At 39.1% G+C, this 24,230-nt stretch overlaps 1 protein-coding gene across 12 annotated transcripts in view; it reads right to left on the minus strand.

Annotated features, from left to right (window-relative positions):
• Positions 1–24,230, minus strand: part of LOC126336925 (transmembrane protein KIAA1109 homolog) — a 468,521-nt gene that overhangs the window by 339,136 nt on the left and 105,155 nt on the right. For all 12 annotated transcript variants that reach the window (XM_050001082.1, XM_050001080.1, XM_050001090.1 and 9 more), the window contains exons 16-23: positions 19,643–19,829; positions 18,147–18,266; positions 16,582–16,803; positions 14,367–14,561; positions 12,531–12,650; positions 12,015–12,266; positions 1,970–2,142; positions 1,579–1,710 (exon numbers count right to left, since the gene is read on the minus strand). In XM_050001082.1, the coding sequence (XP_049857039.1) occupies positions 1,579–1,710; positions 1,970–2,142; positions 12,015–12,266; positions 12,531–12,650; positions 14,367–14,561; positions 16,582–16,803; positions 18,147–18,266; positions 19,643–19,829 (1,401 nt within the window). The remainder of the gene's footprint in view (positions 1–1,578; positions 1,711–1,969; positions 2,143–12,014; positions 12,267–12,530; positions 12,651–14,366; positions 14,562–16,581; positions 16,804–18,146; positions 18,267–19,642; positions 19,830–24,230) is intronic.

Here is a 24,230-nt window from a genome sequence, read left to right on the forward strand (position 1 = left end):
CCATAAACAAAAGTCACAAAACACTGTAAAAATTGGTACACTACACAATGAAAAACAAAGTGGGGGAAAAACTTAACATGCATAAACAATCCTCAAGGATGTGGGGTGATTGTTGATTTTGTTGTGGTCTTCAGTCCTGAGACTGGTTTGATGCAGCTCTCCATGCTACCCAATCCTGTGCAAGCTTCTTCATCTCCCAGTACTTACTGCAACCTACATCCTTCTAAATCTGCTTAGTGTATTCATATCTTGGTCTCCCTACACAATTTTTACCCTTCACGCTCCTCTCCAATGCTAAATTTGTGATCCCCTGATGCCTCAGAATATGCCCTACTAATTGATCCCTTCTTCTAGTCAAGTTGTGCCACAAACTCCTCTTCTCTCCAATTCTATTCAATATTTCATCGTTAGTTATTTGATCCACCCACCTAATCTTCAGCATTCTTCTGTAGCACCACATTTCGAAAGCTTCTATTCTCTTCTTGTCCAAACTATTTATTTTCCATGTTTCACTTCCATACATGGCTACACTCCATACAAATACTTTCTGAAACGACTTCCTGACACTTAAATCTATACTCGATGTTAACAAATTTCTCTTCTTCAGAAACGCTTTCCTTCCCATTGCCAGTCTACATTTTATATCCTCTCTACTTCGACCATCATCACTACTTTAAGTGTCTCATTTCCTAATCTAATTCCCTCAGCATCACCCGATTTAATTTGACTACATTCCATTATCCTCATTTTGCTTTTGTTAATGTCCATCTTATATCCTCCTTTCAAGACACTGTCCATTCCATTCAATTGCTCTTCCAAGTCCTTTGCTGTCTCTGATAGAATTACAATGTCAGTTGGGTGATTACATCATCATTTTTGATGATCTAATCACCCAACATCATTTTGATGTTGGATGATTACATCATCAAAAATGATAAAGACATTCAACAATATGAGGATCTGACCTTACAGATGGGTAAGATCTGACCTTACAAAAGGTACATCCAGTATTTTCCTTGAAAGTTCTTTCCTAAAAAAATTCATTTCTTTTTTTTCTATCTTCTAAAAATAAATAAAAATAAAAGAAAGACACATCTAATTTGTTCTTGATCCTTGGTATGCACTCCAGGTGTTTGAAAATGAGGCACATACTAAAACTGTCAGTTGCAGTTTATAATAGATAATTAAATAAATTAAATGTTTTTTAGAAAATACAGTGTGGAATAATGGACTCTTAAAAAAATTATATCAGCCTAGGACCTAGGAGCAATGAAGTTAATTTCTAAATATGAAATTTTTGTTCAATTAAGCAATGAATAAGAAGTAAAGAACTATAGTAATTATTACATGTTCCTTTTTAACAAACATATTGAGTCTTTAATGCTGCAATGTACTGTAGTAGGGATAAATTTATCTACAAGGGTATTGCATTTATTTAAAAAAAGATCTTAGAAAACTTATTGAGAAGTTGTATTATTTTGTCATTTTATAAAAATATTATGTGCTTCTTTATTAAGAAGGAACACATAATTACTCTTCTTGTCGCAGAATAAGACCATTCTAAGACAGTTAGCTTACTTGTGTTGAATAAGGTGTAGATTGTGATCTGGTGTCGGTAGAGACATTGCAGCTTCAATAATAAGAGGGCCCAATGTCACAGAACCAACTTCTAGCCACAGTTCCATTGATGTGCTGTCGACTGATGGAAATCTACAAAAACAGTTGCATACGGTATAATGACAAGACAAATCATTTTCAATGCATACACATAAATAACTCATTCTTTGATATAGGTTTTGTAAACTAGAAACTGAATTTAGGCGAGCAGGTGAGTCATTTTATCCCTTAAAGGGATTGTAAACTGTACTGATCAGTTGCAGCAAGCTGAAATTATGTTCTAATATTCAGATATGAAGCACTCAGGCCAGCACACAGTTCTGAATCGTCAGATAAGACAGATACTACTTACTTAGAACCATTATGCTGTGATCGGCCACTGCCAGCAGTGTTGGTGTTGCTGTGACTGAAACCACCTCCTGTCGATACATACTGCTTAATTTGTACAGCAGGTAGAACAGCTGTTACGCCAGACTTCACCTGACTGCCGTGGAGATTGCATGTAGCTAAGCGCAATGGAGAAGCCTGAAAAGGTAAAGCAAACTGCTGCAGAAATCTCTATAGTTCCATGCAACAGGTTTACACAAAACATTAAAAACTGGTTTATCAATTTGGGTGCTTCAAATACACTCCTGGAAATGGAAAAAAGAACACATTGACACCGGTGTGTCAGACCCACCATACTTGCTCCGGACACTGCGAGAGGGCTGTACAAGCAATGATCACACGCACGGCACAGCGGACACACCAGGAACTGCGGTGTTGGCCGTCGAATGGCGCTATCTGCGCAGCATTTGTGCACCACCGCCGTCAGTGTCAGCCAGTTTGCCGTGGCATACGGAGCTTCATCGCAGTCTTTAACACTGGTAGCATGCCGCGACAGTGTGGACGTGAACCGTATGTGCAGTTGACGGACTTTGAGCAAGGGCGTATAGTGGGCATGCGGGAGGCCGGGTGGACGTACCGCCGAATCGCTCAACACGTGGGGCGTGAGGTCTCCACAGTACATCGATGTTGTCGCCAGTGGTCGGCGGAAGGTGCACGTGCCCGTCGACCAGGGACCGGATCGCAGCAACGCATGGATGCACGCCAAGACCGTAGGATCCTACGCAGTGACGTAGGGGACCGCACCGCCAATTCCCAGCAAATTAGGGACACTGTTGCTCCTGGGGTATCGGCGAGGACCATTCGCAACCGTCTCAATGAAGCTGGGCTACGGTCCCGCACACCGTTAGGCCGTCTTCCGCTCACGCACCAACATCGTGCAGCCCGCCTCCAGTGGTGTCGTGACAGGCGTGAATGGAGGGACGAATGGAGACGTGTCATCTTCAGCGATGAGAGTCGCTTCTGCCTTGGTGCCAATGATGGTCGTATGCGTGTTTGGCGCCGTGCAGGTGAGCGCCACAATCAGGACTGCATACGACCGAGGCACACAGGGCCAACACCCGGCATCATGGTGTGGGGAGCGATCTCCTATACTGGCCGTACACCTCTGGTGATCGTCGAGGGGACACTGAATAGTGCACGGTACATCCAAACCGTCATCGAACCCATCGTTCTACCATTCCTAGACCGGCAAGGGAACTTGCTGTTCCAACAGGACAATTCATGTCTGCATGTATCCCGTGCCACCCAACGTGCTCTATAAGGTGTAAGTCAACTACCCTGGCCAGCAAGATCTCCGGATCTGTCCCCCATTGAGCATGTTTGGGACTGGATGAAGCGTCGTCTCAAGCGGTCTGCACGTCCAGCACGAATGCTGGTCCAACTGAGGCACCAGGTGAAAATGGCATGGCAAGCCGTTCCACAGGACTACATCCAGCATCTCTACGATCGTCTCCATGGGAGAATAGCAGCCTGCATTGCTGCGAAAGGTGGATATACACTGTACTAGTGCCGACATTGTGCATGCTCTGTTGCCTGTGTCTATGTGCCTGTGGTTCTGTCAGTGTGATCATGTGATGTATCTGACCCCAGGAATGTGTCAATAAAGTTTCCCCTTCCTGGGACAATGAATTCACGGTGTTCTTATTTCAATTTCCAGGCGTGTAATATCAACACATATTACAGTACCGGACCTATGAGGGTTAGCTGAAATATTTAAGAATGGCTTACACCAACATTATTCTGAAATAAGTAGCAACAAACTTAAAAAGTTTAGGACAATATACCTGATGCTGTAACATTCTGAACATTAGAGAGCACATTTGCATTTAGGTTAAATTATTACCAAGAAAGAACGAAATAAAAGAACGGACTTGGCAGGACACAAATGAACTAATTTTGAACACATCACTGATGAGTACTCTGCAAAGAATTGGACATCCAGACTAAATCACCTAGAACTTTATTACAAGAGAAAGTACTCTTGTATTTCTTCAAACAATAAATGCTCAACACCTAAATATCCTTTGAGCTTTAAGAAAGCCTTATCTCAAATACTCTTAGCTTTTGATGGCACATTTGGGTTAGGCATTCATTAACTGATTATTTACATGTCAACGGATTTACCGATAGAATAATTTTTTGTGAGCATGTAGCTACTGGGTGTCCAAGAAGCCCCGTACCCTTCTTGACTTAACTTTTTTTAAGAGTACGTAAATGGAAATACATACTTGGACATAGTCTGAACATGGCTATACCTTAGCTTGACAACAAGATATTTAGTTACAACAAGACAGAGTTCCAGTACACTTTGCCTTTTATGTGCAAACGATCCTGGTTAAGTTATTTCAAGGCTGCTAGATTGGGCATGGTTCAGCAACATCTTCAGACTCATTGAAATGGCCACCACACAGTCCAGACATTACCACACCAGACAACTTATTATAGGGAATAATCAAGTCCAATAAGCCACCAGCACAACATTAAATTAGAATTCCACAAAACTGTTTAGGAAGCCTTTTGAAGCATAACTCCTGAAATGTTCTGCCAGATGCAAAAGAGGACAAGAAGGTGCATAAACATTCGTGTAAGGCACAATGGTGCAAATAATGATATGATGGATACATAGTTGCTATACATAAGTACTCTGATATACAATATACAGTTTTTACCCAATTATAAGACGAGGTTTTTTTCTCCAAATTAATCATTTGAAAAATATGGGGTCAGCCTATACTCACAGCTTAAACTATTGCTGCTGATGTAACATCTTTACATTATCTAATAGATTAAAATAGGGGTCATCTTACATTTAAAGATGAGGCTTTGGCTATTGAGATTTCTTACAAATTTATTTTAAATAATTCCAAAAGGTAGGGCTTAGCAGAAAATTCATTTGAATAGGCTCGAGACTTCAGATACGCCGAAGCACACAATACAGTATCAACCTTGCTCGAACAATCACATGACATGTGACTTGCAGCACTAGTGCAATGAATACACGATAAACTAGGAGCTAGACACTACAACAAATCTAATACTCTACTTAGAAGTTGACAATTATGCAAAAAATTCTATAAAATTACAACATTTTGTTGTATTTGAACAGGTTTGCAGAAAAAGTTCTCATACATGTATGGATACAGCGTGTCACACATTTATGCTGCTTTTTAAGAATAGGTTACATTCACAGGTGAAAAATCTTGTACTTCAGAAAACATTACTTGATCCTGAACCAAAGTCAATCTTCTATCTTGATATGAGAAACTCTAATGATTTACTGAGTGGGTTGCAAATGAGAAATTAGGTGACTGCTCCCATATTAGAATACTGGAGAAAACTTCACCAGCTTTTAATTAGCTTTAGAACAAGATGGTGATATTAAGATGAAATGAGAAAGAAAATTAATCTAGAAGTAAGTGCCTAACAAACAAAATAAATCACATTAAACTGATAGCAACTGTTATCACATTAAGAAATTACAGAGAGAAGGCCTACTGCGCAGACAGCACCAATAAATGGTACTAGATCACAGGATGAGCAAAAGTTCGAGAATTGCATTGAATTGTGATTTCAATCTTTTAGTTATGTATTAGTTGCTGCTAGGCAAAACTACATACGAGCTGCACCCTGAAAGATACTGCCGTCCACAGCACAGCACTACTGAAGAGTAGGAGGGGAACAGTGACAAGTTTGGCAGTGAACTAAGACTTGGATTTGGGAGTGATGAGCAGGCAGCACATTTCATTTTGCTGCTAACCATGGGAACCTATACGGCGTACTTTGGCTTTATGAACATCTACTATGTTTAAACTGCAGTTTGCATGAATATATTTATATCTGGAATTTACTGACATTACAATTGGCCAAATACTCAGAAATAGCATCCATTTCTGCAGGAGATGCCAGAAGTCTCAACTGGAGCCTGTGGCTTACTTACCTATTTCATACAGCAATCTTGTCGATGCTCACTTAAAATACATGGGGATTATTTGGGGGGGGGGGGGGGGGGGGGGTGTCAGCTGCTGTTCTCCAAGCCAATGAGAGAGCAGCAGGCAGAAAATATGTTTGGAAGCAAGAGAGAGTGTAACATTCTCACGTCAGAATAGAAGTGAAATCTACTATGTGTTCAGAAAAAAAAAAGCTTTGTTCTTGGGTTTAACAATAATCATAGCCTCAGAAGTCAAAACCTATTCAGAAGAAATAGGGAAATATTTGTGACAATGAGGATATAACTGTCACAGCTGTCCTGTTAGGATCACAATGATGATGATTAAAAATAGTGATACCACATATTACAGGCTAAGTAAATAAAAAGGCAGTATGTCTTATATTCAGGGTCATCTTCAGGTTGTATATATGGGCAGGGAAAAAAAATCCTCAGATTTCCTGGTTAAAAATACGCTTTTTTCCAGGTCAAAATACACCTATTCCATGTCAAGCAACACTACATTATCTCCGGAACCGTAAAACTTATCGACCCTTTGAATAGTTAAGGTTTTATACATCAGCACAGAACTTTTAGAAAATAAACCCCAGAAAAAAATCATGTTTTAGAATGATCTTTGATGTACAACAACACGTATGAGGCATATTTTCGTATTATGATATGTTGCATACTTTCATATTACAAAAGTATATATTCGAATTCCACCAAACACAACACGTCAGTTACCAAAGCACTGAAAGCGAGATCGTGATGCACTTTTGTAAGCCAATCATAGCTCATGTCACATTTACCACCAGCCTCTGATAGCATAGATTCGGAGCATAGAACACGTGATGCAGTCAGCCAATAGCAACATCACTGTTCAGTAGTATAAAAATACAAAAGTTAACGGTTTAAATTAATATACACAGTGTAGCTACAAGTAAAGTAAAATTCTCCTATGTGGCTGGCCCTCAAAGTGTTAAGCTTCACCTGAGAATCAAATGCTCTGTGATTTAAGAAATTCAAAGACGTTCGCACACGTACATATATCATCTTGCTTAAAATGAAATTTATTTTGAAAGTAACACATTTCAAACCACCGTTTGCAGTATATCTCAGCGAAATGTTGGAATTCATTTCAGCAGATGTCAGAGAGTTCCAGAAAACAGGCCTTATTGTGTGTGCGCAACTATGATGATGTAGGAATCCTGTATGTTTGTATGTACACTCCTGGAAATTGAAATAAGAACACTGTGAATTCATTGTCCCAGGTAGGGGAAACTTTATTGACACATTCCTTGGGTCAGATACATCACATGATCACACTGACAGAACCACAGGCACATAGACACAGGCAACAGAGCATGCACAATGTCGGCACTAGTACAGTGTATATCCACCTTTCGCAGCAATGCAGGCTGCTATTCTCCCATGGAGACGATCGTAGAGATGCTGGATGTAGTCCTGTGGAACGGCTTGCCATGCCATTTCCACCTGGCGCCTCAGTTGGACCAGCGTTCGTGCTGGACGTGCAGACCGCGTGAGACGACGCTTCATCCAGTCCCAAACACGCTCAATGGGGGACAGATCCGGAGATCTTGCTGGCCAGGGTAGTTGACTTACACCTTATAGAGCACGTTGGGTGGCACGGGATACATGCAGACATGAATTGTCCTGTTGGAACAGCAAGTTCCCTTGCCGGTCTAGGAATGGTAGAACGATGGGTTCGATGACGGTTTGGATGTACCGTGCACTATTCAGTGTCCCCTCGACGATCATCAGAGGTGTACGGCCAGTGTAGGAGATCGCTCCCCACACCATGATGCCGGGTGTTGGCCCTGTGTGCCTCGGTCGTATGCAGTCCTGATTGTGGCGCTCACCTGCACGGCGCCAAACACGCATACCACCATCATTGGCACCAAGGCAGAAGCGACTCTCATCGCTGAAGACGACACGTCTCCATTCATCCCTCCATTCACGCCTGTCGCGACACCACTGGAGGCAGGCTGCACGATGTTGGGGCATCAGCGGAAGACGGCCTAACGGTGTGCGGGACCGTAGCCCAGCTTCATGGAGACGGTTGCGAATGGTCCTCGCCGATACCCCAGGAGCAACAGTGTCCCTAATTTGCTGGGAAGTGGCGGTGCGGTCCCCTACGTCACTGCGTAGGATCCTACGGTCTTGGCGTGCATCCATGCGTTGCTGCGGTCCGGTCCCTGGTCGACGAGCACGTGCACCTTCCGCCGACCACTGGCGACAACATCGATGTACTGTGGAGACCTCACGCCCCACGTGTTGAGCGATTCGGCGGTACGTCCACCCGGCCTCCCACATGCCCACTATACGCCCTTGCTCAAAGTCCGTCAACTGCATATACGGTTCACGTCCACGCTGTCGCGTCATGATACCAGTTTAAAGACTGCGATGGAGCTCCGAATGCCACGGCAAACTGGCTGACACTGACGGCGGCGGTGCACAAATGCTGCGCAGCTAGCGCCATTCGACGGCCAACACCGCAGTTCCTGGTGTGTCCGCTGTGCCGTGCGTGTGATCATTGCTTGTACAGCCCTCTCGCAGTGTCCGGAGCAAGTATGGTGGGTCTGACACACCGGTGTCAATGTGTTCTTTTTTCCATTTCCAGGAGTGTATATAGCATTGAGAGATCTTTCATTAAGTCATAAATGAAATAGGACTTCGGAGGATACTTTAAGAGCATCCGAATTTCATAAATCATACTAAAATTCATAATTCAGCTTGAAGAGCACATTATTATGTCCAGATTCACAAAGAAGTGGGGCCCAACTTGATATTAAGTTTTTCAGTGTGGTTCTTGGGATGCAAATTTTCTTGGCCCCAAAAGTGCCTATAATTTCTTTTTATTGTGATTTTTTTAATGTTATAACCATCTGAATCAAAAAGTGTTAGAAAGTGCATTTTCACACCATCTGTTAGTGGCTGGAACAACTTGGTTATTTCAAGTATTTCTCCACCATATGATTGTAAGTATAGTAACTTTCAATATATTTTTATTTCCATTAGATTTGTTTTGCATGCATTTATAAATTAAAAAAAGCAATTGCAATAATTTTAGAGATACTGTGTTAGGATCTGGCATCAAACTTTTATAATTTTGTACGAGATATTTCCCTTGATTACCATTTTACCATAGATACCACTGTAGTGGCAATGAACACATTGCACAAAGAGTAGAAGGAAGGAGCTTTTGGTTTTTGGACTGTGAAAGAAGCAGCATTTATGAATTGCCTGAAGGATGGGCATAATCCAAGTATGATCTGACATAATGGTATAAAAGGATGAAAATGTTGAACAAAGATATAAGCATGTGTAGTGTCAAGCAGAACAAATGTGGGAGCTTTAAGGTTTGACTGTGAATGTCTTAGTACAGTATTGGTTGAAGTGAAAGATGGGCGCACATGAAATACAAGCCCATAATACTCAATGAAACTATCAACATGTTGTCAAAGTCAAATCATCACTGCAAGTCAAGCTGAGTATGAGGATACTGAGTGATCTATGTGGGCCACTATAGTAGAACCACATGTCGTTTTAATACCTCTGTTCCCTGTTCAGCAAGTTTGTTCTTTATATTGTGCTTCATATACGAAGTTTGTACACACAACACTGTGGGGCTTATACAAGCTATACTAACATCTATTAATGGTATCTCTCAACACCTTGGTCATTAAATGTGACTTGTGTCGAAAAACAATTTTATACTTCTAAATCAATTCAACTTTAAACTGACAAGACTTTCCAGCATTGACTCAGTTTTTTGCTAACTTACTAGTTGAAAATCTTAAACTTCTACAACACACAGTGCTCAAAGGGAGTCAATGTTGATTAAAAGACAATAATATAAAGTTATAATCAGTGTTGTGATGAATATCTCCACAAAAAGGTAACACTTGAGTTTTAACTAATGAGATTCTCCTCAAGCAAGAATGATTAAAGTGCATCATTCCTTATTTTTAAATATGAGATTACAAAAGTGATCAATTTGTTTTGCTATTTGCTAAAATATTATTACTGAAAAGTGTTGATATAACTATCCATAGCTTTGAACAAATCTTCTGAGATCACTGATGGTCAGCCTGATTGTAGTTCATGGACATTTTCCTGGCAGTCCTTGAGAGTATCAGGCATTATGGCTTGAAAAGAAAATAAATGTACCTTATTAAACTTGTTATTTAATTTACTGTTGCAGATTCATGAAGAATGGCAATTCACAAGTTCAACAGGAATTTCTGAATGTGGGTAGAACAACTTTGCACAAAATTCTCTACACAATTTCACAAAATGTGCACACATCGGATTCCCAGGCTGCTTACTGAGAAACACAAAGTGAAAAGAATGGCTTGTGTTCTTGAGTTTTTGGACTGTATCATAAAAAAGGTGATCAGTTTTTACAGAACACTGTCCAACGGGGCAAGACATGGACCTCTCACATAACCCCACAGTATAAATGTCAGTCAATCGAATGGAATCACACAACTACAACAGGGGATAGGGAGTGTGCTTACCGCTAGGTGTCACCTTGCTGTCAAAACCCAAACCACTGACCATATTTCACAGTCAGTGGAATGATCAAGTTTTAAACATTTTGAACTAACACTGGAAGCAGCAAATAGTATCGTCTGACGAGCAAGGCATGCTGGAAGTTGGTGCCCATGCGCATTTCAATGTTCGCATGACATTCAATTAGCTAAGGCAATTCTGACCTTACTTCTCAAATAATCCACATAATTTATTATTACTACACCAGACAAGTCACCCAGCCATAGACACTTGGTGCTAACTATGTCAAAGCGAAGCAGGTAACTAGTGCTGTTTCTGAATAAAGTTCTTCACATATAATCGTGTTCAATGTTCTACTTTGATTACCATCTGTTTCCTATGATTGACAAAGCTGCGGCCTATGCTAATCACTCCTGCATGTCTTATGATCACATAGTTCCCTCAGGTGTAAAGCCCTGCAAGCAGGCTCTCTCTCTCTCTCTCTCTCTCTCTCTCTCTCTCTCTCTCTCTCTCTCTCTCTGTGTGTGTGTGTGTGTGTGTGTGTGTGTGTGTGTGTGTGTGTGTGTTTGTCCATTTGTCCATTTTAGTGAGACTTCTACAGCCATCCATTTGTCACCATACCTATCATGCCTCCCGTTATCTCCCATGTAACCACTCAAACATCTCCATGGAGACTGGAGTGTACATTTGGATGTATGTGTGTGTTTACTTACACTTCAAAAACATCAGTAATATTTCTGAATTCATACATATTTCCTTGTGCATGCATCCTTTATCTACAGGTGAGTGGTTGTCTATCTTCATTTCTATTTATTAAAATTGTATCCTAGTATTTTCCTGTACATTACCTCATTGCTTATATGCAAGAAACAATTCAATAAGTTAGAAAAAGTTTCATTTAGAATTCCTTTTATTGGAATCTCTCTAGTGGACATGACTATAAAACTTGCAGCATCAAGAAAGAGGGTTATTTCTGCAAGTAAATACAATGATGGCTGCTCTGATGAGCACTTCATTATTGTTGTGGCATTAAACTGTACATCACTATCATAATACCAATATTATCTGAAATAACCAGATACTAATTGCTTTTTAAATACTTATGTTATGTGACAGCTTATTCAGATTAGTTTATAGGCAATAACAATAGTGGTGCGAAAAAGTTACAGCTATTTTCCCAATGAGGATTTCAAGAATGTCTATCAAGAAACAAAACAACTACAGGAAAGATTAAAGACACAAGATACACCAGTCTTTACATGTAGAATGGGTTTCGTTTGACTAAAAAGAAACACTTGTTAGTATAAATACAAATATTAGAGTGCTAAACAGCAGTTAGTTTGTTTTAATTTAGTTTAAAATGCAAACATACAAATAGCAAAATAAAATCCTTTTCAAAGAAAGGTAAACAAATTGGTGTAATCAACAAGGCATAAGCAAGAAAGGGAATCCTTTTCACAGAAAGATAAACTTATTGATGTAATCAACATGGCATAAGCAAGAAAGGGAAGCCATCATATGTAAGCACTCTGTGTTAAAATCATACCCAGAGATTTATTGCAGTGCCACTCTCAAGAAGGTAAATGTCCAGAGCATCCACAGCCAGCCTGACCATTCGGTATTTAATCTGGTCTCCTGACGGACACAGATATCGATTCTCCACATCTGTCTCTGGGCACTGTAGAGGTGGAACACCATGATGGCACATATGGGGTGGTGAGCGGGAAGGTCTCAAGTGATTCTCTGCATCCTTCACCATCAGCGCAAATGTCTCAAGACTAGTAACAAGGTGGTATAACTGTAATATCACAATTAGAAGTATGTGAGTAAACAACATTAAAACAGGTGCCTGTGAAAAGATAAAAAAGTCACAACAAGATGTATCTCCACAACAGGAACCTATTACATGGGTAAGCATTCAGTTTTCATAGTACAAAGTACAATGTTTCTTCTTTAATTTAAACTCTACCATAATGCAGCAACAGAAATACATCAAGCAATGTTCCTAATCACAGAGCTATTATGTTTACAACTTTATCTGGTTTTGTGAGCTTCGGCTTACCTGTGGTGAGGACAGCTTTCCACTAAGCTTTCCCAACTGAATTTCCAGCATCCATGCATATTCCAAGGTTTCATCATCGAGGGAGCGTCCTTCATCACTGAACATTGCATGACCACGAACCTAAAATTGTAAATAAATTCTTTCTTCTTTGGTGGATTCGATTTAGTGATTCAAATCTAAGATACAGTAACAAGACTTGTTTAACACCATTAAAATTATCTTAAATCAACGACATACTAAATTGTGAAGGCATGCTGAAAAGTAATGCCTCCAAAGTTTTTATTGGGAAACTCTAAGGATTATTAAATAAAACTAACTATTAACATTCTACAGCTTTATTTTTCATGTCTACATACTTATTTCTCAAAATTAAGCAATGGGGAGTACTGGATGGAATAACGACAATATTATGAAAAGGACGGACTGCTACTCACCTTTATAACTGAAATGTTGAGTCGCGGATAGGCACAATGAAAAGACTGTCAAACCAGTAAGCTTTTGGGCAAAAAGGTCCTCATTTGGATTGGACAACAGACACAGACACATCAAACACATCAAACACACACACACACACACACACACACACACACACACACACACACACACAGACCACAGTCTGGTCTCAGACCACAGTCTGGTCTCAGCGGCCAGAGACTGTGGTCATCTGTTGTGCGCGAGTAGCATTTGCGTTTGTGTTTGCATTTGTCCATCTCTGTGTGTGTGTGTGTGTGTGTGTGTGTGTGTGTGTGTGTGTGTGTGTGTGTGAGAGAGAGAGAGAGAGAGAGAGAGAGAGAGAGAGAGAGAGAGAGAGAGAGAGAGATCTAATTTGGATAAACATCTTTCGGGTTAAAAGCTTACTTGTATGATGGTTTCTTTTTCTTTCTTTCTTTCTTTTTTTTTTTTTTTTTAACCTATGACTCAACATCTCTGTCTTATGGTGAGTAGCAATGTATCGTATTTCTAATATTGTATCTACTTTTCAACATAGTCATCCTCGTGATGAACACATTTCTCCCAACAAGAGGCAAGTTTGTTGATACCATCACAGTTGAATGTTTGATGTTGCTGACGGAGCCACAACCTCACCTCTGCTTGCACTGCTTCATTTCTATCAAAGTGAAATCCTCCAAGGTGTTCTTTAATTTTCAGAAATGAATGAAAAGCAGATGGGACCAAGTCGGGATTATATGGAGAATTATCAACGAATTTCAGGCAACTGATTTTCACAGATGTCGCAGCACTCGTGTGTGGTCTGGCATTGTCACACTGAAGGAGAGGATGCTCCATGTGTGGATAAACACTCTGAATTTGAAACTTGACTACAAAAGCTGTTTCTCACATACTGACATATTTATATTACATACCACTTTGTTACATACTACAATTCGGAGCTGTCTAGTGGCAGAGTGTTGCAACTTGTGTCAGCGAAGTGGGATAGTGCACCGAGTATTATGCATGACATGTAACATCTCAATCAACATGGAGAACAGAATAAAAAAATTCTGAGGCATTACGTTTTGGCACATTCTCGTACAAGTCTCCAGACAGAAGCCATTTGGGAAAGAAAGCAAAATAATGATACAATGGTGTATTTACAAGACAATTTTTATTAAAAAGAAGGTCAAGAAGCTCCATAGAAGCAGTTCCTAACAAATTATAATAATGCAGTCATCTTTTAGATGAGTAACACATACATACATACATACACACACAGAAGCAACAGCCACAATGTACTTAAAAAATTTGTAAAGAATGATCAAAACTATGCATTTAACTGGCTTTTCTAAGCATTATGCCACAACTTTTTACCTAAAGTGCTTCGACGTTAATGTTTACCTGTAAACTTGAGAGCATAAGATGCCCTTGAGCAATATGAGTCTCCTTTGGTGATCGGCTAACAGTGTCCAAAGCAAGCAAACTTGAAGGGGAAAGCAGCAGCTGTAGTTGTGTTTCCTTGTAGCTTTTCTTCATTTCAAAGCCAAATCTTTCCAGTAATATAATGGGACATGGAGGATCTCCTTCACTGCAATTCTACAACATTTACATAGGAGCCATTACGTTATTAATTAATAAATAAAATATTCTCAAATAGGGACTAGTTTTTTTTCTTTTTTACACAACCATGGTACAATATAAAACAAAGTACACACTGACCCTACAATTGGATAGTAATTTTTCCATCTGCCCCAGTAAACATATGCTGGCTCTTTGTGTAGCTGTGTTGCTACTCTGGAGGCTCCAAATGTAGCTACTTCGTGACATTTTCAATGTCTTCTTGTGATACAGAAAGGGCCAAGTGTTTTTGCAAATTGAACCACTGGTTTTTATTCAATGTTTATAAAAGAATAAAGATTACATTCTGTTACAACTTAGTGTATAATCTTGTTACTTTTTTCCCCTTTTCATTAAAACCAGTTTTCTTGAACTGACTAAGTTAAAAACTCATAGAACTTAATTTTTAAATTTTTCAAATACTTACAAGTCACGTTGTTTACATAATGTTTCATTTTACATACCATTGAGCAACTTGTTTGGATTACTTTGTATAAAAAATTATTGATGGCATTGTACAATAATGCCTGAGTTATTACATATTAACAATTTATAGAGTGCAAATAAAAATAAATGAAAGTAGAGTATAACATCTGAAGCTATTAATTCCTTCCTTCAGGATGAAAGAGGGATAGGTTCAAGAACGTTATGAAGGAAAGGAAGCTGACTCAGACCCCAGAACGAGAGGGATTCTCCTCTTGTCAAACAATGACTGGGAAAGGAATTATTTCATGTTTCATAGTGCCCAATTAAGTAATGTCCTCCCTAACAATTAGAAGGTTTATATCAGTTGTAGAAACCTCAACTGAACTTAAGTTTAAATTATTGGATTTCTTAATGCTGAGATCAACTTGAATGTATATTTCTGCTCCATACAATTTATTTTATACACACACTAGTGTCATCAATAGCTCAAAGGCTGTTGTGCACGTTCGTCAAAAATCTTCTTTTTTTCAGGTTTTTTAACAGCAGGTTGTAACTTATGTAAATAAAGATGGAGAACTACTAACTCAGCTCGGTAAGCATGGAGAAAAAGATCAGCTACCGCTTTATTGAAGGAACCACCCCATCATCTGTCTGAAGTTACATACATAAACCATAGAGAAAGTGAACTATGAGCCAGATAAGAATTTGAATCCCACACTTCTTAGTTATGAATCCAGTATTTTTCAACACATCTCTGGAGTACCTTGAGTAATTTCAATTCAATGTGGTACATATACAACTTAGCATTAGGAGACAAGTTCCATCGGGATAAGAAATACTTGGTATCCCTTTTTGTGAGATTGGGAATGTAGAATTGGTGATGGAAGAGCATAACTCTGGAACACTTGGAACCATTTCACCATACTTTGAACCTGCCTGTATATGACCCATGGATCTAAACAAATATAATGCTGGGGCCAACACATCTCAAGTGTCCTTAAAATGGGATGGGGTGTGAAGGGAGTGACAAGTAAAAATTATTGAAATTTAACTATTTTAGATTCAAACCCAAATTTTTGGTTTTCTAAGCAGACTGGTGGTAAACCTGGTAGCATTTAATTCTTAGTGATTACATATGGAGTCCTTCATGCAATTTCAACTGAACTTGGTATGCATGTGACGTAAAATCTAGAAGAAGTACTGTGGAACTCGGGTACCTCTAACACCGTCAGGACTGTGGGGCGGGTAGAGGAGGTAAGCAAAAGTTTGTTTTTTACAATAAACACAAACAATTTTAAACACGATTGAGACAGAAACCGCACAAGAATATAACAAGTTAAAACAGAAATTGCATTACCTACCTAATGACTGGGATACATATGTAACAGCGCTTTATCACCAGATAACCAGCTAGTCAGCAAATAAAAGAGCTGTGAAGCTATGCACTACACTTAGTGGTCCCCTTTTATGTCCATTGGATAAAAAATTGGTTCAATCATTAACAACAGTCAGATAAAAGCCTATTTCCTATTTTGAAACACACACACACACACACACAGCGTGTAATAATTACCTTGACCAGATGAGCCTGGATATCATGCATTGTGACAGAAACAGAAACCTCAAGAGGTCTGTATTGCCTTGGATCAAATTCTCTCTGCTTTATGGAATCACTGTCGCCTGCTGCAGGGTCAGAAACACTTCCACCAGGAGCAGATGCTGCTTCAGGAACAACAGATGACAAATGACTCTGGTGCATATCTGTAAATGCTTGGTCTTCTCCAAAAATATTTTCCTGCAAAGTATTCAAAAACAATCTTGCACCACAACAGTAAAATAAATAGCACACACTGGTTGGTGGGGGCACAAAGATGTTATAACATTCTGAATATGAAACATACAAGAAACTTAATTTACACAATTGAATTATAATGTGAGAACCAATATATTTGTGGAAATCCAGTTGTGATTTCAAAGAGTTCAGAGAAACATCCTTGAAATTTTGTTTTGGACTTTAACAGTTAGAGCTGCTCTTATAAACCCTACCAGTTTCTCATCAACTCCCATTCCTGCCAGTACATTATCATAGTGTTGTGGTTAATGGAGTCATATGTCTTTTTAAATCTACAAACAATGGAAAATCCAGGATGGAGTGCAACAATATTATGAAAAGGATAGTTGGTACTCACCATATAGCAGAGATGCTGAGTCGCAGATAGGCTCAACAATAAGACTGTCACAAAATGAGCTTTCGGCTAGCAACGCTTTTGTCAAACAACAACAACACACACACACACACACACACACACACACCACTTGTGTGTGTGTGTGTGTGTGTGTGTGTGTGTGTGTGTGTGTGTGTGTGTGTGTGTGTGTTATTTTTTTGTCTTTTTTCGGCAAAGGCCTTGTTGGCCGAAAGCTCATATTGTGACAGTCTTTTTGTTGTGCCTACCTGCAACTCAGCATCTCTGTGATATGGCGGGTAGCAACTATCCTTTTCATAATATTGTTTCAATCTCCAAAGGTAGATACCAATTGCCTTCCTCTCAGTATTTATGTAATACTGAGCAGTGGCCTCATTTTTTTCAGTCTCTGGACATTGCGTTTGATCTCATCACAATTCTGGGGCTTTCTTTGAAAGCAAAGGGAGGAGATTTATATCCTTGGTTTACCATGTTAAAATTTCTGTAGTATTCACAGGACTTGTATTATAGGTGTCTTCAATTTTTGCGTGTAACAACTTAATGATGGGGAAGGAAAAAAGCTAGGCAATATGGAGGGTAAGTGGGGGATAGTGAGAGGAAAAAAAATCAGAATGACTTGCCGAAACTGAAAAATATCTGATCCTTTTCAAAGTAAATAATCCCAGCATTCCTCTTAAGCAATTACACAGAAAAAAACTGAATCAGGGATTAAGGTTAATCAGGGAAACTGTAAGTCCAAGTGACTGAACATTGATTTAAACACTTGTCCTCCCTAATGAGTGCAATATTTTAAAAACTTTTGTCAGCTGGGTCATATGCTTTGGTCTGATCAAGTGATCACAAGAGGTATAATTGTTAGTTTCTCAAATTTAACAGGCTTCTCTCTCTCCCTTTCTTGCACCTTCAATATCAAATACATTTTTGTAGTATTTACCTTCAGATGTATGAAATTCCTAAGCCATGATCCATAAAGGAACAGCACAGAAGATCCTATTTCCAGTTCTACAGTTACTTTATCAGGTGGCAATGTAGTTGGGTCAAATTTCTTTCCATCCTGAAACAAATAGAAATAGGAGTTTAAACATTAAACAAAGTCAGTTAAAAGTTATTGCATCATATTGTAACAGTACACATTATCATTACAATGGTAAATTAAATTTCTATAGTTATTACTGTAGCGAAAATTAACAGTGGTGCCATAAGAGCACTCCACGCTACTTCTATTGTACCACTTTTCACACCTGTACCTGCAAATGAACCCAAAGTTATTTGAGAATGGCAAACATCAGAGAGACTTTAAAGTCATGGAACTACAGTGGCGTCAACAGCAATTGCAACATCTGAATGAATCTTTACTCTGCACCAGGAGTGATAACAGCAAAGAAACTTCCTGGCTGATTAAAATTGTGCCTCATACCAGATCTCAGACCCAGACCAAACCTTCTGAGGGCAATTATCTTACCAACTAAGCTACCAAGCGAATCTCATAGCTACAATCTGTCAGCAGCTCTCCCCCCACCCCCACCCCTCCCCCTCCCAATCTATAAGAGATCTCCTGTATGACTTTTACATCTACATCTGCATGGATACTCTGCAAGTCACATTCAAGTGCCTGGCAGAGGGTTCATCGAACCACCTTAACTTACTGAAAGGGAATCCCTGGCAGAAAGGAAATGGAGGAAAACGATTTTATGGAGACTTATTGGCTGCTTCAGAGAAGAATCTTTAGCTCTGCAAGGAAGTGAATTGTATTATGAAACTAACAAATTGAAAATTTGAGTGTAGATTCATATTTACAGTTAAGTAAAAAAAGGAAATAAACATCCAGATCCAGTTCCTGCTCCAGCATATAGTTTTAAAATGGCAAGAAAACTTCATATCATGAAAATCAAGTGAGTGACAAATGAGTCACTCTAGCAACAACAGTACAACTCCTCTTTGTGCACACAAGTGGTTTTTAACTTATCTGCCTTCATGAGAAATGTAATGGTGCACAGCTATATTTTTTGTAACTCTTTAAACAGCTAACCATATTGCGCAGCAACCACCTTGTTCCCCCGATAATATGGTATTAAAAGTATTGGAAAAGATTGCTCATACAATATCCCTTTGTAATTTGTATAGTAATTTCTGATACACAATCAAGAAATGTTATACTGTTCATGAAGTAGCAGATGAAAACAAAACTTACCAATCTCTATAATACTGAAAACTGAATACTGAAAACTGGGCCACTGTATAAAGAACACTTGTGGAAAATAACACACAATTAAAAGTGAAACAGACTTTCTAATATTAAATCATAGACAAAAAGAATGTTTTCTTGCATCTAACAGAGTCATTGCTTTTAGTCAAGGTTTTGGTTATAAGACAAATAAAAGATTATTTGTGAACATGAACTGTACAACTAATAAAGAAAAAGCATTTTACCTGTGACCACTGAAGACCAGGTGATTTCCTGCAGCGTGGAATTCTCATTGGAGAGAGTAGTATCTCCTCCTTTTCTGGAGTGGTTATGTCTGCCTGTGGAGGAGGCCCAAGAGGTGGTACTGGATGATAAGTGTAGTTTATGCAAAGAGCTACTATGGGCACTGACCAGCAATCAACCCAGCCATGGCTAAAAATTTAAATACAATCTTAAATAAGTTAACAGAAGAATAAAAGATTTACAAAGAGAAGAATGGGTTGGCCATTACTTGCTTTCAGGAATTCCTAATAAAGCTGATCAAAACATACAAAAACAGATACCAGCACTCTTAGTGGGGGATGGGGAAAATGGTCGCTGAAAACGCTTGCTAAGAGAAGCCTGCCTTTTATGAGGAGGAAAGAAAGATGTCAGTAAGATGGGGAGTTCGAAGACAGTACACTATGTCCATTTCATTTCAGAGATGATAAAATGGAGGGATAGTGGGAGAAGCACAATTGATATGGAAGACGAAAAAGAAAAAGAAGTAGTGCTAGTGGTGGGGCTGGAGACTAAATGGTAGTGGGTAGATGCACAAAGTAGATTACACAGTGAAAATGGTTGTACAGGTAAAAACCTTAGGGCAAGGATTGTGTCCTGAGAATGTCACAGGGTTCAATAGGCATATTACCAACTTTAGGAGGGCAATGGAAGACAAAGCTGGTTGATGTAGGGAAGATATCACAGTCTAACATAAGGACCTCAGAACCGTATCAGGGTAATTAGTTGATGCCTACTGAAGCAAAGTACTGCCAGCCCATCTGTTCGTATATTTTACAATTTTCTGAGTGGTATTTTCCTTACTACAGTGTTCAAGCAGAACAATTATAGAAGAGACATGATGTGTCATACAACATTGTAGGTTAAAAGTTTTAATCAATTTTTGCTGAATATTTATTTGTGATACTTCATTATCAATAAAACAAGTAACTGAAGCTTAGAGACACACGTGCAGACGTCTCTCATCTGAATGCACACTACCCCAACCACCATAGCACGCTGTCTGCACCATGAGATGGAGCAACTAAGAACACAACGCATTAGATGGCAATGCAATCTGGGATGGGCTTTGGTTGCAAATTATACTATATCAGGAAATTCAGAAACATGAGGGACAATATTATACTGTTACTGACTGATGGTACAAAATAATACTTCTAGGTACAAAATAATACATCTAAAAAACAATAAAGTTGGGTTTGCAACTGAACCAGAAATATTGTGTTTCACATCATTCCTTGTTAAATTCTTACAACTTTTAAGCTTGGATATAAAAAGACAGGCAAAAACAAGTGGTCTCTATGGTATGCCATTAGAATAAATATTTATTTCATATGTAGTCAGAATCAAATTTTGTGATCTAGAACCATTCCAGCAACATTGCAATGGCTACATTTCCCAACATCATAGATCACAAACAAAGCAAAGTTTCACTTTTGAGTAATTATTTTTGTTTTGCTTAAGGCAAAATAAAATTTACATCCGACACAAACTGTCGACACATGGACAGATGCAGACAGTTTCACACATCTTCATCCCTTCGCATGCCACATTATCATTCTTATTTAGTTCCATAACTGAAAAAAGCCATACACATACATATGCTGATCGAAACATTGTATCCTTACTATGAAGACATGGAATCTCTCTGTGAGGGAAACTTTGTAAGACTCCTGAACAGTCTTAATGTAAAAGAATTTATACATACCCGACATGGTCAGTCTGGGGGTGATCAGCAATGCATGGTAATTGAATACAATTTCACATGCCAAGATCACTAAAAAAGCATTTTACTGGATGACCAGTTTCGTCAGAGCTAAGCTGTTATCAGCAGCTCTTATGCTTTTGAATTTTTACATCATGTTACCCAAGAGACTTCTTGCTGCATCGATTCAGTATCAAACCTCGAGCTTCTGACAGTTTCCATCATTGTCGTCAGGAGCAACTGACTGTCAAAATTGCTGCTGTGGTGACCTTATATTGCCAAAAGGCAGCTTCTTATTGGTCAGTCCTTACATCATGCTGTCATAGAAGGTGTCAACATATGCAATGGTGGAGCACAGCACCCACTATAGTGTAAACATTGCAATGAATACCTATAGCTTTTCTTCGCACTGAGAGCTCGCTTCCATGGACCACTAAGATTATATCCGCTGAGACCGTTGAAGGTTTTCTCATACATTCTTATTTCTACAGCCTCTTATAGAGCCCCAGTATGTGGGAGCCTGGGACAAAACTCTTGTTTCATCCAACAGTATTATATGTTTTTTGTGAGGCTGTGTTCAGCAACTGCAGATTTTTGCAGCTCACTATTTTTAATACACTGTTGATATTTTGCACAAGGGTCAGAAATGGTGTGAAGGGACTGACCGATGCAATTGCTTCCACATTCACATGGGATGTTGTAAATTCCAGGTATCCTGAGATTGAGACTGTCCTTAAAACAGGGTGTAGCATTTGCTTTACCTTCTTAGGAGGTCAGAAAACAGATCTGATACCTCGTTTTCCCAGGACTTTGCATATTTTGCTCGATGCAATGCCACAGAAGGAAAGGAATGCAATCGATGGTTCATCACATGAATGTTCAACATTTTCACGTTTCCTTTTCTTGGTGAATGCTGAGCTGATATTAACTGACCCATAGTCATTCTTCCAGAACACATTACTTCAGAGGACTGATTTCAGAATCCAAGTGGTCTTTGTCAGAAACAGTTTCTGCACTGTGTACCAGTGTGTTTAAAGCCACTTTCTTCTGTACTGGATGGTGAAAACTCTGGGCACTCACCCATAAATCAGTGTAACTTGGCTTGCGGTACACTGAGCGACCAAGATGTCCATGGGACTTCCATCGCACCAGAACATCTAAAAATGGCAGTCTTCTCTATTTCTCTGTCTCAACAGTGAACTGGAGTTTGGATGCATGCTGTTTGTATGTTCCTGGAAGTGCTCAAGAGCTTCTACATTGTGGCGAGATCATAAAGTATTGTTAGTATTAAGATAAAATGAAGATCAATGAAGGGGAGCTGAACTTAATACGTTTCCCAAAATGTTCCAAAAAAAAGTTGGCCATGGCTGGAGACAATGGAGGACAAAAAGCCTTTTTGTCCATCATTTCATAAAATTTACCAAAATACAAGAAGTAGGTGACAGTCATAACGTGTTGGAATGACTTTATCATTTCAGGAGGAAAATGCTCTGCCAACAGTTTCAATGTCTCCTCCACAGGAATTTTTGTAAATAGTGACACCACATTCAGGTTGGCCAAAGTATCGTTTGGGCCAACCCTGATCTGTTTAATTTTCTCAATGAACGTCTGAGAGTAGTTGTTGTGATGTTCACAGCGGCTGAGCATCATCATCAACTTAGTTAAATATTTGGCCATCCTGTAGGTAGGAGAATCAATGGCACTAACAGTTGACCTCTGAACTTCCCATATACAATGAACAAATAGCAAGGGATAAACTGTATGATATCGCTGAAGTGAAGAATGTCATCCCGGCCAAAAAATGCCACACCAAATGCTAGTCAAACAAGTGTCACTTCGCACTGCCAATGAAACATCCTGCTGCACCAAGCAGTTTCAAGAAGTACTGAATGAAGCCAATGTGCTGAGCAGTCTCAAGATAGACCAAGCCATGGACTGAGCTTCACTAACATTGCACATTAAGTCATTAGAAGTGCTTATTATCTAGCTGATAGGGTCACAAGGTCCATTATTTAAAAACAGTACCCAATCTTCCTCTGTGCATTTCTTTTTGTTATACAATAAGCATCATACAGTTGAAGATTTCAGCTTTAAGCACAATTACAACACTTATCCCAGAGAATTTGATACTTTCCACATACAGATTAAAAACACTTCATGTCTGGACACCACAGTATATGGAGCTAAAAGCTTATAACAAAACAAAATATGGGAGGGTATGTAGGTATGTCATGTGGAGCTTGGTTCTCTGAAAAAGTTGCTTTATAAGCTTTAAGTGGAAAATACTACTATTCCACAAGAGAATTTATGGAGATCAACTGTACAGTTTCAACAGGAAGTTTCTACAGTTAACTGTAGATGAATTTATATTACATTAATATGTCTAAAATAATCTAAAATTTCACAATACATCATTCTTTTAATGGGAGTTTTTTGCATTACAAATTTGACATATTTTCTATGTAAATAATAATCATAATTATATTAGATTGGTGCATAAATTCATAGCATTTTTATTTTGCATTTTGGTATTCCAGTTGCTGATTTGTCCTCTTCTATTTGTAGTTCACTGTTGGTATTTGAGTTCACATATTGTCATTTGGAGATAATGAGTGGAGCTGTGGGTGCTAGAAAACGAAGTGCCAAGTGGAGAAATCTGAACATTTCCAACATGTTCTTCTGTTTGAGTTCACAGAGGGGTGTTAGCAGCTGAGGCATCCAGAAACATTTGTGTCATGTATGAGAATAATGCCATTAGACAGAGCACAGCAAGACAATGGTTTTCTCGTTTTAAGGAGGATTTTTTTGATATTAGTCACTTTCCGTGTTCAAGAAGACCTTTGGGGTTT

Source organism: Schistocerca gregaria, chromosome 2 (assembly GCF_023897955.1).
Source record: "Schistocerca gregaria isolate iqSchGreg1 chromosome 2, iqSchGreg1.2, whole genome shotgun sequence".
Lineage (NCBI taxonomy): Eukaryota > Metazoa > Arthropoda > Insecta > Orthoptera > Acrididae > Schistocerca > Schistocerca gregaria.